Source organism: Gekko japonicus, unplaced genomic scaffold (genome assembly GCF_001447785.1).
Source record: "Gekko japonicus isolate JY-2015 unplaced genomic scaffold, Gekko_japonicus_V1.1 scaffold1452, whole genome shotgun sequence".
Classification (NCBI taxonomy): domain Eukaryota; kingdom Metazoa; phylum Chordata; class Lepidosauria; order Squamata; family Gekkonidae; genus Gekko; species Gekko japonicus.
Genome location: NW_015168695.1, coordinates 428,643 through 441,332, shown reverse-complemented (window position 1 = coordinate 441,332; position 12,690 = coordinate 428,643). Strand labels below are relative to the sequence as shown.

Genomic DNA, 12,690 nt, shown 5'->3' with positions numbered 1-12,690 from the left:
CCATATAAAGCCCTATTTAATTTGAGCACTAAACCTTTGTCAGTATGTTCGAAATCTGGAACTTGTTTCATATAAATGGTCTCCTCTAGAGTAGCATGTAGAAATGCAGTACTAACATCAAAGTGGTGTATTAGCTTTTTCTGAATTCCTGCTTGACACAGTGCAACCTTAAAAGATTCACTGTGCACTGTGGGAGGAAAAACTGAATCATAGTCTAGACCATAGACCTGGGAATAACCTTGCGCTACTAGGCGTGCCTTATGTTGCAAAGACCCATCCTGTAATGTTTTTAGCTTAAACAGCCACTTGCAGCCAACCACATTTGAGTTAGAAGGCTTTTGCACCCAGGTAAAGACTTCATTGTCTATTAAGGCATTGTATTCTACTTGCATGGCTTATAACCAAGGCTTCCTTTCTTCCTCTGGCAAAGATAACACTTCCTTGTATGAGCAGGGCTCTTTTGCAGTAACATAACTGATTACTGATTGAGTAAACCCATAACGTTTAGGAGCAACCCCTTTTGTAGAGCAACTTGACACACGAACAGGCTGTGAATCTATTTTAGAATCTGCCTGTGAGGCTTGTGTCTCAGGAGAAACAGTCTCACTTTTTACCACCGGCTCAGAGCCTGTGTTAACTGTGTCACTGCTGGTTTCTGAAAGAGGTAGTATTACCTGTGGAGACTCTTCATAACCATGCAGCCTTTGCCAATTACCATTCTCACAGACACTTGCAGATCTGCTGTAACTTATCTTGTGATATTCATCACAGAACCTGTAAGATTTCATGTTAGGCTGATAACCCAAAAATGTAAGTTGCCTGGTTCTGGCAGTTCCTTTTCTCCTCAACTTGCGAGGAATGTGCACCCAAGCTTTCATGCAAAATATCCTAAGAAAACCCAGGCTTTAATCCCTGTTATACAGGACTCGGTAGGAAATGTTGTCAATAGCCCTGGTCCACAGCCTGTTAGACATATAACATGCAGCACACATGGCTTCTGCCCAAAACCTCATTTGAAGACCAGCATCAGCCAACATGGCATATATCATGGTTTGCAGAGTAGAATTTTTCCTTTCAGCTAAACCATGCTCTTGAGGAGAAGCTGTATTTGTTACTCTCTTGACCACACCATTTAGCTCTAACCACCAATCAAATTGATCTGACATGAATTCCCCACTTTGATCCACCTGTATAGCTTTAAGTGGCATAGCCAACTGCTTCCGAACATGCTTAGCCCAACCCTTAAACATGGTAAATGTTTCAGATTTATGCTTCATAGGAAAGACCCAGGAAAGAGCCCAATAACAGAAGGATAACAGAATGGCTGAAGGAGAGAGAGAATAGTTTTGGAATGCAAGAAAGGCTGAAAGATCGAAGACATGCAGATATGCTCTGGTTGAAAAACAGACTGCAGATGCTTAGAAGGAAAAATAAATTTTATAAAAAGATAGATTAATGGCTACACCTAATACCTGATAAAAAAGATTAATGACCTTAAATATATTTAATTACTTACATGGTTTAATTTATTTTTGTTTTGTTTTATTATTATCACCATTTTTATTGTTATGGTGATGTTAATTTGAAATAAGTGGTGATTATGTTTTCTTGAAGTTAGTGGTGACTAAATAAGTTTTATTATTTTTAAATTGTGGGGAAATTTGATGGAAGAGATACATATGTTTGCATGTATTAAAATAATAATGCGAATATCAATTTAGATAAGGATTAAATAGATATTGAGAAGAAGTATTAAATTAAAGGTGGTATAAAGGTTACCAAGAAATTGTTGGGGGAAAAATACTTCAAAAAAAGGTGGGGGAAGGATAAATTGATAAGGAAATGAATGAATTGTCAAATTAAGGGGGTAAATCTGGAAAAATGAGAAAATTTTGAATCAGGAGGTGGTATCTATTGAATTGTGTAATAATTCATTTGTATATATTGGTCTTAGAAAGGTTAGTAATAAGGAGGGAAAATTATAATTAATTTAAATAACACAGTTACATGTGGAAAGGCTAATTTGGTAGATTAGAATACAATGTTATTGGTGTAGATCTATAGGAAATATATGTCGATAATTAACTTAAAGGAGGTAATGAGAAAACTAAAAATAAATAAATTTAAAGAAAATGAACTTAAAAATACATAAATACTTAAAAAAAAAGGGAAGGGGATTTTAAAAAAATAATTATAATAATATTTAACACTAAACCCTGTCGCCATACTAGAAATAAAGAGTGAGCAAACTACTAAGGATGAAGAAGAGTAAAGATTGTGTATGGGAAGATAAGGGAAAGTTTAGTAAATTATCATGTATGTTTTACATTGCTAGTATGAACTTGCAATTAAGTTAAGATAATATATATGTCCTAAAGGAAATTTAAATTTAATCATTTCACTCAACACAAAGTGGTTAGTAATGTTGAGAATAAGAACAGGATATCTATTGAAGTATTACGTATGAGTGGTTAGAGGCTTTGTGTTGCTGAGAAATGAGAAGTAGAAAGTGTTTGTATAGGATCTATAAGTAGTCTTGTTGATTTGATGTTCATGTATGATACAGGTGTATATTATAAACTCAAATAAATAAATACATAAAAAACATTTAAAAACACCCAATTTGACAGCCAATAGTAAAATATAATAACTTCCATTTCTCATAGAATCTGGGGATTGATTTGGTTGTCCCCTTGAAACATCCTTTGACTCTGCTGCAAATTCTGGGAATGTATCTGAATCAATGGATTGTAGCGAAATGGATTCTCTTTGTTGGCATCAGTGGACTAGTTCTGTTTCAGAATCATTTAAACACAAGACTGAGCATAACCAAAGAGAACAAACATCACATACCATCTGCCATATCCATATATCTGCATCCTTTCCTCCCTCTTCAGTTATTCCTGATCCAAAAATTATAACCTAAAAATGAATCAACAAAATGTAGTGTAATTTTCATCCCAGGGATTTTTATATATGTATATGTTGCCATGGGAAATTGCTTGCTGTAATGTGAAACAATATAGCAGATATACATAAGGGCGCAATCTCTCCTTATATATAATTGAGTAAGAACATTCTATATAAACATTCTAAATTTGGCCCCTTTAGTGTATGGACGCTTGAACTGTCAGTCAGAAGACGCTGGCTGGGTTGACTGGCTGCTTTGTGCAGGCCCGCCCAGCGTTTGAAGGTCTTTTGCATATGGAAGCTGATTGGACTTCACTGCATTCCACACCTCAAACTTACCCCCCTCCCCGCAAGGCAGTTGGAATGTCAGTTGCATATGGAACCTTCAAGGTCTTTTGCATATGGAAGCTGATTGGACCACTCCATTCCACACCTCATACTCCCCCCGCCCCGCAAGGCAGTTGGAATGTCTGGTGGTGTGTAGGTCCCAGGATCATGTTTTAAAAGCATAGACTCCACCCTCCAACCCAGCTATTTGCTCCTGGGGAACTATTGTTGCCAATCTTGGCCCAGCAGCCATCAAACCATTCTCTTCAACCCCCTGCTGTGCAGCTGACTTTTCCCTAGGGTTGCCAATCTCCAGGTGGGACCTGGAGATCTCCCACTGATACAATTGATCTCCAGATGACAGAGATCAGTTTCCCCTGGAGAAAATGGCTGCTTTGGAGGGTAGACCCTATGACATTATACCTGCTGAGTCCTTCCGCCCCCCCCAATGCTGCCCTCTACAGAATCCACCCCCCAAAACTCCAGGTATTTCCCTCCTTATAGCTGCAACCCTACGTTCCCCTCAGTGCCTGTTGGTAGGCAACTAAGTTTGGTCCAGTCACCTACTTTGCCCTTTGGGAGAAAACATATTGGGGCCAATCCTGATAGGATTGCCAACTCCCGATTTGAGGGATGGAGCCTGAAGATGGTGAGGTTTGAGGAGGGGTGGGACCTCAGACAGGTACAATGCCATAGACTCCACCCTCCAAACCACTCAGTCCTTCATGGGGAACAATTGTTGCCAATCTCCAGGTGAGGGCTGGAGACCACTCAAAATTACAATTGCTCTGCAGAAGGGAGGGCGGAAGTCAGCTGAAATCAAAGGGGCAGATAATGGTAGGTTGATGGTTAGCTGTGAAGGAGATGGGGTTGCCAACTCCAGGCTGGCAAATTCCTGGGGATTTGAGGGGTGGAGCCTGGAGAGGGTGGGGTTTGCGGAGGGGTGGGACATCAGACAGGTAGAATGCCATAGACTCCACCCTCCAAACCAGCCATTTCATCCTGGGTAACAATTGTTGCCAATTTCCAGGTGAGGGCTACCGATCACTCAAAATTACAACTGCTCTTCAGGGAGCAGAGATCAGTTCCTCTGGAGAAAACAGTGGACTCTGCCATTATACCCTGCTGAGGTCACCACAGCAAAATGACACTGTTTGCCCAAAGCCAGAGCACTCCCCCAGAGCATCTTTCTAGATCTCATTGTATTTATTTCCACAACGGGCTTTACTGCTAGTCAGATATAAAGAAGAAAGGTGAACATGCTATATCTGTGCATCACTATGCCTATTTAAAATAAATTGTGAAATTCAAATATTGATCCAATATTGTTAAATAATAGTCAAGAATTTTTCAAGCATTGACTCTCAGAACAAAAAATATTTATACTTTTAAATACATTAAAGAAAGTCCCCTCACTGTAAAATCAATGCCCAGGCCAAACACCTGGACCTAGAAAAGCAAAATTCGGGGAGAGCACTCCTACCATGGTATAGATGCTCACTAAGAAGGGACTTTTAGAAATTCGACTCCTAAGGGGTCAGAAGGGGTAAAATGTGCTCCCCCATTGCTTCCCCATTGCTTCCTATGTGGCTGCCAGGCTGCTGCCTCCTTGTACCCCCACTCTAAGATTGGTAAGTGTTCTGAGGTAAAAAAAACACAAACCAGTTACAGGACACTGTAGAGAGCTAATGACAGCTGAGGAAATCAGCCCAAGCGCCTGTGAGGTGCAGCAATGTGGCTGGCCCAGCCTTCCTGGTGGTTTCAAACTCACCCCCCTACTTCCTACACCTGACAGGCAGCTGTCTGTCAGGTGCAGCAGTGTGTGCAGGGTGCTTAAAGCCATCAGTGAGCCTGCCCCAGCAGTAATGCCTTAGTGATCCTGCCGGCCCAGCCTCCACAGTGCCTTTAAACACAATTCCCCCCCACAACACCAGACAGGTGGCTGTTTGTCAGGGGTAGAAGCAGGGCCAGGGTACTTTAATTCACCAGGGAGGCCACCCCAGCAGGATCACCTTAGCAATGCTGCTGACCCCGCCTCCCCAATGGCTTTAGTCACACTCCCATCCACTATGGAAATATACTCCAAATTTGTAGAAAAGTGGTTTCCTGTATTAGGTTATTGGACTTCTCACTATGTGGGTTCTAGAAAATTGGTTCATATGAACTTGCTTAATACTTGATTGCTAGGATGTTGTTTTGAATATGTAGTTATGTCCCACTTCTTAAATGCTTCTCATTTGTGTTTTAAAAAAGCATGCCCTGCATCCCTGCCTAAAAAAAGCAATGCCCAGGCCAAACCCCTGCACCAAGAAACCCAAAATAAGAGGAGTACATTCCTACCATGACATCAATCCCCACCACAAAGAGATTTCTGAAAAACATGACCCCTAAGGGTATAAAAAAGGGGCAAAATGTGTTTCCCCAATTGTTTTCCATGTGCCTTGCAGGCTGCTGCCTCCTTGCTCCCCCCCCCAATTGGCCAATCGTGTAGCTCAGAGTTCTGAGGTAAGACCTGCCTGTTTGCACCCACCTCCCTCTGATTGCTCAGCTGTGGATCTCAATGTTCTGAGGTAAACTTCACATTTCAGACTTCACATCATCAGTATTATAACTGGATTTACAGAACTTAAATACCATAGCAAAGCATGGGTATCAGGCTAGTTAATAATAAGTCTGATACTTATGTTTATTACAAAAGGTCAGTTGCTTAACTGCTATTTTTAAACAATGGCATTAGCTGTAAAATAATTGTAATGAATTATTATAGCTTCTCACAATGTGAGGTAAGTCTGCTATAAATGTAAACAATTCATCCTGGAATGCCTTAAAAGAGAAACAAAGCAAAATAACCACAAGTATCTTTTAAACATGTCTTTGGAAATACTTGCAATAATTGTAGGTGGCTAATAACAGAATTCAACTGACAATATCTAACCAGTCAAATTGACTGGCATGCATAACTCTTTATGGAAAGTTTTTACCTCGGTTTCAAAGTTATCATCAAAAAGTCTCAAAGATTTCTTCTGCTGGATATCAACATGATGATCATTCAGCCAGTCTTTCAAGGAAAAGGGATCTATGACCTTGGTGTCATTTAGTGGGAAAGGAGTTTCTTTCAAAAGGTCATCTACAAACAGAGCAAAAAAAAAAATGCAGTAGTGCTTTCCTTCTATTCGCTTTTTAAAAATAATCATGATTGCTTCAGATGTGGGTAAGGATGTTATTGGTGCAACAGCTCAAGTTCCATGTAGTGTGGTACAATTGGGAACAATTCAGCATAAAGCTAGAGGAAGAGGAAAGGTGTAGAAGTGGACTGAACATTAGACTTGCTATGGGGAGGTGTGTGTTCAAACACCTGCTCAGGTATGAAAAGGGTTGCTGGCTTAAGCCACATTGCAAGAGTATTAAAAGGCTAAAATGGCATGACTTCCCATATACTGTTCTGGGCTCTTTGGAGGAAGGGTGTGATATACATGTAAATATATTAATCAAAGCACTCATATGACCCATTGATCTCAACAACAGAAAGTTAAGCATGTTTCCTAATGAAATCAGTAAGACTTACAGTAGTAATTGGTGTTTACCATGTCTTGATTCAGAATGACCCCTGAGCTTTTCCAGCAAATATTTGAAAAACTATTTCCCCTCCCCCCCCCAAGAGATCCCAGAAATCTTGGCAAAACTCGGCCCATTCTAAACACTTCCTTGTGCTGTTCCCAGCCTTCCTGGAACATGACAAAATTTCTGCTTCAAAGTGTAGTAAAGTGGCCTTTATTTCCATAGAGATCATTCATAATGCATAGACTACCTACTGAAGGTCAAACTAGAGATGACAGTTATTGCACTTCTGCATTTCAAAAGTGTCAAAAGCTGCTGTGGTATGATTAGGATTGGGATCATGTCAAGGGCAGGGAGGTTAATTTTCCTCCCATGCCATTTTCCTGAGACAGTTCACACACACACACATACATGCTCACAGACAGACACCCCCAAGTAATATCTGCTGCTCATGGGGGCAAAGAGCAAGTTTGGTGGAAGAGCAACTTGCATTAAGAAAATGGCACAAGAAGGGAGGCGGGGTCTATGGCACAACAATGGTGGACGCCTTTCCCAGCTATCTGGGAAGGCGCACCACACAGCAGCAAGGGGGAGAGGTGCCGCTGGATCGGTACCAACACAGGAGTTCGGGGAGAACTCCCAAGCCATAGGGCTTTTGAGGGTGAGCCTCTTTTCCTGCTAACTGCAGGGAGATGGAGGCTCCCCTCCGTCCTGACGGTCCCTCTCGCTGACTGTGTCCTCTTAGCAAGGCCACAAGCTGTGTCCACCCAATCAAGCGCAGGAGATCTAGCGGAGGAGCCATTAAGAGCGTGGTCAAGATAAAGACCAACAATGAACTGTGAGTTAAGGAGCGAACTGTGAGTGAAAATGAGCAATTTGCCTTCAGAAGAGAAAATCCCCCCCCCCAAGGAAAAACGTTTTGAGCGATTGGAACGTGCTGAGAGAGGGACACCTCTCAATGCATTTACATAAACGAAGGAGGGGGAGAGAGAGAGAAACGATTGTAAATGGATACTTCAAGCGAAATCCCCCCCTGAAACCCCTTAAGCGATTGGAGGAGGGTGCCTCTCTGACACGTTTGCATAAACGGATGAGGGGAGGGGGAGAGAGAGAGAGAGAGCTGTAAACGGATACTTCTGAAAGACTTTATTTATAAGCGTGCAAGCCTGTTGTGGGAGATCTCCATGAGCTTTTAAACAGCATATGCGATTTGCAGAGCCGGGAAGAAAGAGATTTTACTAAAAATAAAACGTTGAAATGGCAGGCACTCCAAAAAAGATGGCGAAAACTCCGAGAAGAAGGGAAGTTGACATCATTGCACTAATACCAGAAGCCACTAAGCCGATTCTGGAGCAACTTGTTGGTATTAACCAGCAGCTTGCCAAGATAAATCAACAGTTTGTATCCCGGCAGCTCCAGGAGGCGATAGTAGAAAAAATGGAATTGAGGCCTTTCAAAGCGAATGAGATGGACACTAAATTAAACAGCGATCTCAATGAGAAAAGAAGAAAAAGCACAAGAGAAACAGGAAAGATTTACAAGGATTTAACTCCTTCTTTGCAAGTGTTCTTAGAAAGTGTCATCTTAAATCCTGCTGAGAAAAAAGAGCTGGAACTCTCCTTCACAATCAAGAAACCTTTGAGATGCCATTGGACCCCGAGACCAGAGAGGAAGAGACTTAAGGCTGGCGGTTTTATCCCTTTGGACGGAAGAAGACTAGTTCCTCACAAAGTATATTGTTTATTAACAGCTTTTCTTTTTTACTAACAGTAGTTTAACAGGGAATGATTTCCTAAGCTTGGGTTTTTAGTTAGGTGTGGGTTGTTTTTTTCTTTCTCCTTAATTGTAGTTCCCCTATTCCTATTTTTTCTTGGTAGTTTTTGTAGTATCAAAAAAATAAAAAATCCCCTCCGGGGGCTTAAAAGAAAGAAAGAAAGAAAGAAAATGGCACAAGAAGAGAGAAAGAGTAAAATACCCCTTTCCACCTACTAGAATCCTGATCTTAATCAAGGCCCCAATCACTACTATGAGCATTTCTGAAAAAAATGGCATGAGATTATAATTGAGCTTACTTTATACTACTTCTACCTCTTCATTCCACCAGCTACTTCAAGCCTGGCATCCAAGCCCTGGAATTCTACAAATCCGCTTTCATCTAAAACTCAACAGAACTAATCTGACATGTTGAACGGCATAGTTGATTTCCTCCCTCATGACATATTCTAAAGTATTATGGAGACTTCATTAAGTGGTCTTGAAACACAAGACCAGGTGCTGCACTTCTAAACTTAATGAAGTCTCTCTGCTAGAATTTTTAAATATAACTAAAAGGCTGGCTGCCATTTCGCATTTTGTTGTAAGGTTTACAGGTTTGTGCCCCTGTGAAATTAACTTCCAATCTTCATTTCACTATGAAGAGAATGTTTCTTTCTTTTCCCAAAGCCACAAGATGCTTTTACCGCATGCCTCCTGGGGGTTTTTCAATAATGACCAAAAATAAGAAGCAGAAACAGGTAATGTATCTCAGTGGCTTTTGCATTCCTGTATGTACTTTTTGACCCTGACCTGGATAGCCCAGGAAAGCCCAATCTTGTCTTATCTGGGAAGCTAAGCAAGGCTGACTCTGGCAAGTACTTGAAAGGGCAACCTCCAAGGAATACCAGAGTTTGAAACGCAGAGGCAGGCAATCAAGCCACCTCTCTGAAAGCATCCAAGCTCCAGTAGGGGTCACCATAACTTCCAGGCAAGCACACAACACACACACACACACACACAAACAACAACAAATGTGTGCCTTTTGTACTTTTATTGTAAAGTAAAGAACATAGATATTTGTTTAGCTTTTAAAAGAAATCCTTACAGCACCAATGACAAACTTTTGGGATAGAGAGGCATAGATCCTTCCCCTGGAAGAGGCTTAGAATCATTACATGAAGGCAGAACACACAACCGAGAGCACACCTGTATTGCTTCCACGTGGCAATGGAACTCTCATGCAGACACACTTGTAGTAGCCCACATGGGGAGTTCCTTTACTTTTCTGCTTCCAGTCCCCTATGCCAACCCTCCCCACACCAATGGAGGAAACTGGGGGGAGGGTTCTTGACTAGTAATTGACATATTGCTTATCTCATATAACACTAAAGTGATGTATACCAGGTTTTTTTTAAAAAAATAACAATTATATAATTCCTTTGGAATTTCCTTCTGATTAGAAACATAAGTTAGAATCGGTGACTAAATGTTCTTAAACTCTAAGAGGGTTCTAGCTGATGTCGTCTGATTCACATTAAAAGTAAGCCTAGTTAGAACATAGTGATTCCATAGTTGTGTATGCCACATCTGTAGAGTCAGGGCAATATATCAATTATTGATTTTTTTAAAAGCCCCTTAAAAGGACTCCAGTGGTATGGGTGAGATGGCAACTCAAACCAAGTCAAACCAAAACACCTGATTAGAAGCACTCCACATTGGATGTGATATTAAATGTGCAGTTGTCACCAAACACATTAGCTATAGAAGAGTTTAGCTCAGGTAAGTAACATAGCATTCTGTTTGGGTCAAGGTTGGAGGGCACATAATACAGCAACTTTGTTGGAGTTAAGCAGGTCTGGGTCTAACTGATGCCGGTGTATAGTGCTTTTGAGTTTGATGGTGGAGATCAGGTGGGATATAAATCTAATAATAAAATACTCCTGAACCTTCTCCACATTGCTGGTGAACTGGAAGATTGTGGCTTCACAACATCTGGTGAGTTCTAGTAGACATTAGGACTACGTTTAGACATTACAATAAACCATAGTTGTAAAAAAACCAGTTTAAACCTTGGTTTGTGCAACATACTCTGGTTAGTCTTAACAAAAGAAAGCAGCAAATTGTAGTTTGTACATTAACTTCGGTTTGACTTCTTCTTTGTCTGCCAGATGGAAGAACATTTACTCTGCGTCATAGTCTATGGCTAGGTGACCACAGGCTGTGGTGGTAGTTGACAAAGTTTGGTTTGTGAATTTTCCTATCACAACAAACCACAACTAGTACAAACTACAGTTAACAAATCAGCTGCACATTCCACTTTGAAATCCCAATTTACTGTCAACAACAAACTGTGGTTTGTTGGGCTGTTGTGTTCAGACTGAAATTTGAGTGAATCATGGGTAATAAACCACAATTTATAGTTATGTTTGAATGCAGCCTTAGGGTGAGGGGGGGAGGAATATGGCTGCCATTTTCTGTTGCAGTCACACATTAGGCCTTCTAGTTAGGCCCTCAGTTAAATCTAAACTATTGTAAAATATGGGTACTGACAGTTGTTAAACATTTACAACTATATGGTTTGCCCTCCAGGCTTTGTTTGGCTGCAGACCAGAAGGTCTGTAGCTCAGCAGTTCAAGACCCTAGTGCCACAGGGCGGAGTGAGCTCCTGTCTCTAGCCCCAGCTCCTGCCAACCTAGCAGTTCAAAAGCAAGAAACAGCAAGTAGATAAATAGGTGGGAAGATAACAGCATTCCGTGTGTCTCGGCATTTAGTCATGCTGGCCACATGACCACAGAAACATCTCCGGACAGCGCTGGCTCTTCGGGTTGGAAATAGAGCTGAGCACTGCCCCCTAGAGTTGGATTCGACTGGCTTTCAAGGAAGGGAAACCTTTACCTTTTTATGAAAAATCACTCTGTTTTTAAAAAATATTTTAGTTCTTTTTTTAAAAATAAATTTTATTGGTTTTATACTGTAATTCCTACTTCCTAAGGGTAATGGGTAAAGGGAACATACTATTTCTAACTTAAGACAAGATTTGACGTTGAGTTACAAATTCATAAATCACTCCTGCATTAACATGGTATATATAAAAAAAGTATGGAAACAGTGAGATCAAAATTCTGTCTGGTAAAGATTGGTTACACTAAGGTCAAAAGTTTGTAATTCAAAGTATTACACTAAAGTCAAAAATTTGTAATCCAGAGTAGATTGTTTATTCTTGGGTTTCTTCTTCACTCTTGATGCTTTGGGTGCTGCTACTCCTTTCTCAGACTCTGAAGTTGAACTGCTGGAGTCATCCGAGGCATTATCCATTTCTTCCTCGCTGGGTTCCTCTCCTTCCTCCAAATTTAAATAATCATCTTCATCTGGGCCCACTAGTCGTTTCAAAATATTTTTGGCCTTTTGGAAAGAGTCAATTTTGATTTTCTTATTGTTATATTTGAACACGAGTCCTTTTGAGAAGCTCCATCTGTAGGTTATTGATTTATTTTGCAAGAAAAGAATTAAGTCTTTATATTGACATCTTCGTTTCCAGATCTCAAATGGAATGTCTTTTAATATTTTAATTTCTTCCTCATTAACTTTTAATGTTTTTCCCGATGTAGCTTTTAAAACATTGTCTCTCATTGTTCTCTTAGAGAATTTAATGTAGATTTCGCCTGGTAGTTTTTTCCCCCTTATAAAGTCAGGATATGTGCGGTATGCCAATTCCATATCGTTCTGGAGATCCTCTTGTTTTAAATCCGAAACTGCTGCAATCGCTCCACTTAATGTTGTTTTTAAATCTTCTCCCTGCTGTTCAGGAACGCCTTAAAATCATAAAACATGCATAGATTTTTTCAGTTGAAGTAGAAGTAGTTGATTTTTGTCGGTGTTTCTTTCTTTTTTAACTTCTTCCAGTTCTTGCTTAATGTCTGTAGTTCTTGTTTCAACTTTCTCAATCCTTTTGTCTGTCTGTTGGCTCTTTTTTCCATGTGGGCAAGTTGCTTTTGGACAGAATCCATCTTGGTGTTGATAGTTGACATCTGCTCCAGCAGAAGGTGCAATGCTGCGGCGAACATATTGGGAAAGTCTGCAGCCGCTTCCTGTGTCTGGGTGGGAGGCATTGGTACAGTACTTCCTGGGGGAAGTTTTTTC

At 40.6% G+C, this 12,690-nt stretch overlaps 1 protein-coding gene across 1 annotated transcript in view; it reads right to left on the bottom strand.

The window, feature by feature from the left end:
- The window catches only part of HAAO (3-hydroxyanthranilate 3,4-dioxygenase), a 53,953-nt gene that overhangs the window by 3,787 nt on the left and 37,476 nt on the right, over nt 1-12,690 (bottom strand). Inside the window, exons 7-8 of the mRNA XM_015415475.1 lie at nt 6,219-6,364; nt 2,854-2,922 (exon numbers count right to left, since the gene is read on the bottom strand). Of these exons, the coding sequence (XP_015270961.1) occupies nt 2,854-2,922; nt 6,219-6,364 (215 nt within the window). The remainder of the gene's footprint in view (nt 1-2,853; nt 2,923-6,218; nt 6,365-12,690) is intronic.